The 6,461-nt window shown below is 62.0% G+C and overlaps 2 protein-coding genes across 2 annotated transcripts in view; one reads left to right on the plus strand and one right to left on the minus strand.

Moving 5' to 3' along the window:
• Window positions 1-419, minus strand: part of LOC115300157 (F-box only protein 44) — an 8,853-nt gene extending 8,434 nt beyond the window's left edge. The window contains exon 1 of the mRNA XM_029949777.1: window positions 228-419. The gene's annotated coding sequence lies outside the window, so the exon portion shown is untranslated. The remainder of the gene's footprint in view (window positions 1-227) is intronic.
• FBXO2 (F-box protein 2) lies at window positions 55-6,063 on the plus strand. Its single transcript, XM_029949779.1, has 6 exons — window positions 55-505; window positions 3,659-4,054; window positions 4,445-4,574; window positions 4,645-4,740; window positions 5,221-5,359; window positions 5,601-6,063. Exons 1-6 carry the CDS (start codon window positions 484-486, stop codon window positions 5,733-5,735), a joined length of 918 nt encoding a protein of 305 aa, XP_029805639.1. The 5' UTR covers window positions 55-483; the 3' UTR covers window positions 5,736-6,063.
• Window positions 6,064-6,461: the final 398 nt, after the last annotated feature.

The following is a 6,461-nucleotide window of genomic DNA, read 5'->3' on the forward strand; positions in this document are numbered from 1 at the left end:
GCCCTCCCCGCGCTGCGCCCCCCACCGCTACGTAGGAAAATTACCTGGAGGGGAGGGCCGGGAGGAGCCTCCGCCCCCCCTCCGCCTGGGCCGCGCGCCCCGCACCCCCAGCATGACCCAGACTCCCGGTGCCCCCTCGCCTCCTCCTTCCAGCAGCCACCCCTGGAGGGAAGTGGGAGACCCCCCAAATCGGATCCCCACTCCCATTAAAAAACCCGACTCCCGACCTTTCCCTGCCTCCTGGGTCGGCCGCGGAACCGGTAGCCTCAGGCCCGGGGCCGCCCACTCCAGACTGCGGGGCGTCCCTGCTCCCGGCCAAAGGCGGGGCGGGGGCGGAGGCGGGGGCCTTTAAGAGGCGCGGCCAGCCGGGACCCGACTTAGACGCGGGCAGCGCCTGGACTCCCCGCCGCCGCGGGACTCGGGCAGCCCCGCAGCCCCGCAGCGCTCCGGCTCCTCCTCCTCTCAAGACCGCCCTCCGCAGCGATGGACGGAGACGGTGAACCAGGTAGCCGCGGCCACTCAGATCCACTCGCTCGGCCCGGGAGGGGAGACCGAGGCAGGCGGGCGAGTGCGACGGAAAGGGGGCATCAGAAAGCCAAAGGGTCCCCGAGACCCCGCGCGGCAAACTTTTACCCACGCAAAGCCCTTGCAACAGTTTTAAAAGAGCACAGCCCTGTGTCTGGCTGGAGGCCTGCAGAGGTGACAGGCAGGGAGGGAGGAACCCTGGGTCCTATTTACCGGAGGGATAGGGTAGGAGTAATCCCACATTCCCGCCTCTCGGCTTCTGAGGGTCTGTTGGGTCCGCGTCTGGGACGCATCTGGGATGCCGGAGGCTGCAAGCCTTTTTCTTCCCTCAACTTCTTTCATTTGCCAGCTCTGGCCCTTGAGCTGCGTATATCTCTACGGATTTCTTGGGGTTGCCGGCCTCTCCCCACCCCATCCGAGCCTTCCTCCTTGGCTCCCTTGTCTGGAGGGGCTCCTCTTCAACTGGATGGCGGGTTGCCCAGTGGGGATCACGCCAGCGGTGAGGGAGAGTTGGGGCACAGCTCAGGGCCCTCTGAGACTGCCCAGTCATCTTGCCTGGCACCAGAGACCCCCCCTCTCCCCATCCCCGCGAACTCCCTGCTGGGCCTGTAGGGGTTGCCTGCTGAGTCAGGGTGGGAACAAAGCTTGCCTGCAGATTTCCCCACCCCCGTCCCAGCACGCCCATCTGAGTGGGCCTTGCCCGGAGGAGTCAACAGGAAACTGATGCGCGCTCCGCTCCGGTAACCGAGCCCCTCTCTCCCCAGCCCTGAAACTCCCAGCTCCTTCAGCCCCTGCTCCCAATCCGTGACCCCCCTTGCCATACCCTCTATAGGGCCCCAGAATGGGCTCCTGCTTTTTCCCAGGGCTCAGCTATTCCCTGGACTCCAGGGCCCGATGCAGGTGAGTGAATCAGCCTGGGAGGCAGCTTCTAGGGGCCAGATAACTTTCCGACAGCAACAATGTGGGGAGTTGTGTGTGCTGGAAAGGGATGGGGGGGCTGTAATCAGATCTGGGGCCTGGAGTGCCAGGCCTGGGGCCAGGAGAGGGGACTGGGCAAGGTGCACCTTTCGCGGGAGCATCAGGTGTCCACCAGGGCCAGGGCAGGGCAGGGGGAGGGCTGGAGAGGTGAGGACACTGGGCCGGGCTCCCCAGAGAGCTGGGTGCAGCAGGATGGGCAGGTGATGCAGCTTCAGGGCCTGGCATTTTCCTTTCTGTCTGCCCATTGTTCTTCTGTGTGACTTGGGAGAAGCCAGGAAACTGGGCCTCAGTTTCCCCTCTGCAAACAAGAAAAGGGTAAATCCCCACATCCTAAAGATGTGCTCTCCTCCCAAAGCAACTAATAATGCAGGAAACTGTTGTGCTCCATGAGATTCACTAAATAAGATTTGCGGAGGACTGACTGTGTGCTCCGGGCTCCGAAGAAGAAGAGGTAAAGCCCGGATCAGCTCTCAAGGGCCTGACTGTGGGACAGGGGTGAAAGTGCTGCATGTGAAGAGAGAGATAAAGGACTGGCAGGCTGGGGTCCTGGCGACGCCCAGACTCGGGTCTAGGCCCTGCCTGTCCTTCCACCCGCCCCAGCCCGTTTCCACCACCACATGGGCTTTCTAGCCCTTAGGAACCCCCCCATCCTGGATCTGAGAGCACTCACCCCTCCTCATCACCCAGAGTGGCCCCAGCTCCTCACCGCTGTGTCTTCCTCCGGCGACTGTGCTCTCAGTATCTGCTTACTCAAGGTTTTGATGGCCCAGTTGAGGCCAACTGGGTTCCAGGATAGTCCTGCCTGCAGCTCCTGACCTCTGTCCACCTCCTGCCTCTGCCTCAGGGGACTGGAACGTCAGCACTGTTCATATGGCCTGGCACAATGATTACTCCCATTGTATAGATGAGGAAACTGAGGGCCAGGGACAGGAAAAGGGAGTGAAAAGACCTTCCTTTCTTGAGCACTTGTTACATCTCCCTGTTAGATAATACCTGCTCTCTATTTTATTTGAGAGAGAGAGAGTGAGCACCAGCAGGGAGAGGGGCAGAGGGAGGGAGGGATGGAGGGAGGGAGAGAGAGAGAAAGAGAGAGAGAGAGAGAGAGAGAGAGAGAGAGAGACAGAGAGAGAGAGAGAGAATCCCAAGCAGGCTCCAGGCTGAGCACAGAGCCCGAGGTGGCTTCATCCCAGGACCTTGGGATCATGACCTGAGCCAAAACCAAGAGTTGGGTGCTCAACCGACTGAGCCACCCAGGTGCCCCCACCTTCTCTGCTAATGAGCCCCCATGTCACACTGCTGTGGCTGGTACTCCTGTTCTCCTTTCTCTTCAGGCCTCAGATCCCCATGTCCCATAACCTTTGGCGAGTCAGAATCAAACCATACGGTGTCTCCAAAGTCAACAAACTATTTTATGGAGGGCATTTTTTTTTTTGAGTCTGGATTTGAACCCAGGCTCCAACCACTCATTTGCTGGGTGATCCTGAGTGGCTTCACCTCACCGTGCCTCAGTTTCCTTATCAGTGACATCGCAACAGCAATAGGACCAACCTCAAAGAGATGCTGTAAGGATTTAGAGAAAAGAAAAACGCTTAGGACAATGTCTCCCTCTTGCTAAATGCCCAGTAAACATCAGCTGCTGACAGCGTGCCAGGGAGAGTCCCAGATGCCAGGCACTGGGATGGAGCAGTGAGTGTCCCAGACCCAGTTATTGCCTTCCTTCTCTCAGTCTAGTCCTGAGGGAGGTGTTAGCAAACCCTAGGAAGGACAGGAATGCCAGGGCTAGAAGATTTCATGGTGGGAAGTCCAGAGCTGTCCCCAGAGGAGGGTTCTCAGGGGGCGGATGCAAGGATAAAGGAGGGGCTAAAGTCAAGTTTGTGCAGTAGACGGATGCCCTTACTGTAAGATTATCAGTTGCTGTTATCTGGTCGGGTTTACTGGCCCAGCAGCGAAACTCTTCGGACTGGGTGCTGGTCTGTGTCCCTAGCTCCCTGGGGTCTCTCCCACTGGGCACCGGTTTCTGGACACAGAACCTCGGGTCCAGGTTTCGGATTGTCTGAGGGTGGGTGAGGGGTTAGGTTCCAGACACGTCGCGGTTCTGAAACTTGGAGGGGGATATTCTGAGCAGAGTCACAGCTCCCCCGTCCCTGGCCTGCAGAGAGCGTGGGCCAGCCGGAGGAGGTGAGCCCGGAGGGGCAGCAGGAGGAAGCGGGCGCGGAGGAGGCGAACGCCGGGGAGGAGCGGCCGGAGGAGGAGGAGGAGGACGAGGAGGAGGCGGAGGCGGAGGCGGAGGCGGCGTACCTGGACGGGCTGCCCGAGCCGCTGCTGCTGCGCGTGCTGGCCGAGCTGCCGGCCGCCCAGCTTGTGCAGGCCTGCCGCCTGGTGTGCCTGCGCTGGAAGGAGCTGGTGGACGGCGCCCCCCTCTGGCTGCTCAAGTGCCAGCAGGAGGGGCTGGTGCCCGAGGGCGGCGCCGAGGACGAGCGCGACCACTGGCAGCAGTTCTACTTCCTGAGCAAGCGGCGGCGCAACCTTCTGCGCAACCCGTGCGGGGAAGGTGAGGGGCCCGGGGAGCTCAGCTTCCCCTTCTGCAAAATGGGCCGGAACAACGCCAGCCTGGCCCTGGCACAACACCCTACAGAGTAGTCGCAGCAGTAAAACTGTGACATAGTTTTGGTGCCCGGGGCCGCCTGCTCTCTGGGGGGTCCCTCTTCCAGGTCCTTACACTCTCACGAACTGAGGCAAGACGGGCCTTGTGGAGGACCCTCCCGGGAGGGAGAGAAAATCTGGGGACGAGCAGAAAGTGCCTCCCGTTCCACCCCCTTGCATCACCTGCCCGCCCCATCCCGTGAGAGGACCCCGTTCCCCTGCCCCGCAACTGTAGGTGTAGGGGCCACACCCTCAGCAGGGAGTGGGTGACCAGGGTGGGACTGTCGTGTTCTTACAGAGGACCTGGAGGGCTGGTGCGACGTGGAGCACGGTGGGGACGGCTGGAGGGTGGAGGACCTGCCCGGAGACTGTGGGGTGGAATTCATCCACGATGAGAGCGTCAAGAAGTACTTCGCCTCCTCCTTTGAGTAAGGAGAAGGGGGATGGAGGGCAAGGGGGGGAAGGGGCCTCCACTCCCTCCTAACTCCAGTTCCCCAGGTGGTGTCGCAAAGCGCAGGTCATCGACCTGCAGGCCGAGGGCTACTGGGAGGAGCTGCTGGACACCACTCAGCCAGCCATCGTGGTGAAGGACTGGTGAGCGGCCCGGGGCGGCAGGGCCCGGACTGGAGGGAAGGGAAGCGGGAGGGCGAAGGAGGGAGCAGGGGTCGGGGTGGGGGTGGGGGCGGGGCAGCCTGGAGCCGCCGCCCTGCCCCAGGGGCCAATGGCTCCCAACTCTACAGGTTGTGGCCACGTGGGCCACGAGTTTTCGGGGAGAAGGTGGAAGTCCACCTCTCCTCCTGACTTTGAAATGTTGGCAGTTCAAAAAACAAAACTTGTCACTGTGGGTTGGCTTCAGCTCCAGAGGTGGGTCTGGCCGACCCTGGAGTGTAGTCCCTTGGGTCTGGACCTTGGGCGAGTCCATGCTCTCTCTGGCCTCAGCTTCCTTGTCTGTAAAACTGGACCTTAGTAGTACCCGCCAGCGGGGTTGGGCAGAAATGGGAACTTGGGAAGCAGGCGCAGCCCACAGGACCAGCTTGGCAGGCTCCCCGGTGCTCGCTCTCTCCCTCGGGGCAGGTACTCGGGCCGCAGGGACGCCGGCTGCCTGTACGAGCTCACGGTCAAGCTGCTGTCGGAGCACGAGGACGTGCTGGCCGAGTTCAGCAGCGGGCAGGTGGCGGTGCCCCCGGACAGCGATGATGCGGGCTGGATCCAGGTGAGCTTGGAGGCTCCCGGTGGTGGGCGGGGCCTGGGAGCGAAGGGCGGGGCTCATGGAAACCTCGCCCACGGCACGCGCGGCTAGGGTAGGACAATCTTGGCGGGAGAGGCGGGGGTGGGGAACCCAGGCTGAGAAATCCAGAGTGGGGGCGGGCTAGGGGTTGGCAGAGTGCGCTGGGGCCGGGTGGCTAGGGGAAGCATCAGGGCCCTAACCCCACCCTCCTACCTCCGCCCCCCAGATCTCCCACACCTTCACCGACTATGGGCCCGGTGTCCGCTTTGTCCGCTTCGAGCATGGGGGTCAGGACTCCGTCTACTGGAAGGGCTGGTTCGGGGCCCGAGTGACCAACAGCAGCGTGTGGGTGGAGCCCTGAGGGGCCCCTCCTTCAACCTCAGCCGCCTTGGAGGGGCAGAGGCCTGGGGTAGGTAGGCCTTAGTAGCATCCTCACTTCCTAACCTCCACCCCACCCCCACCCCCACACACTCCTCTCCAGCCCCGTACTCTAAGCCCAGCCCCCACACTGGGAAAGAGGCGTTTTGTTGGCGTTATTTGCATCTGGAAAATACGATGGGTGAGGGTATGGGCCTGGGTTGGGCCCACTGCTGAATCCCCTGCACCTAGTACAGTGCCTGGCGCAAAGTGGGCACCTAATAAATATTATTTGTCCGAGGAAGAAATGAATGGACAAACGGATGAATGAACACCGCTCCCTTTGCATCCTTCTCTGTCTCTTGAGGGCCCCTGGCCCGGCCTGGAAAAATACTTGGTGGTGCTCCAGCTGCTCTGGTTTCCAGAGGCCCTTGGGCCGGTGCAGAGCCAGCCAGGCCCCGGGCCGGCTGGACAAAGGCTGGGATTGTGAGGCCAAGGAGTGGGGAGCTGGGCCTGGCGCCTGACTGACACCCAAGCTGCCCAGAGGCCAGAACAGGGGGGGGGGGGGCGGGGGTTGCCCTCCAGGCCTCTTCTGATGCCCCTCCTGTTCCTTTCTGAGGGCAGGATAGTGGGTGGTGGCAGCATCTCACTTAGGATGGGAATTCTCCTGGGCCCAAGGGATGGATGCCAGTGGTCCTGGTGGGGATGGACAGATGGGGGTGGTGGTGGC

This window comes from Suricata suricatta, chromosome 8 (genome assembly GCF_006229205.1).
Source record: "Suricata suricatta isolate VVHF042 chromosome 8, meerkat_22Aug2017_6uvM2_HiC, whole genome shotgun sequence".
Taxonomy (NCBI): Eukaryota; Metazoa; Chordata; class Mammalia; order Carnivora; family Herpestidae; genus Suricata; species Suricata suricatta.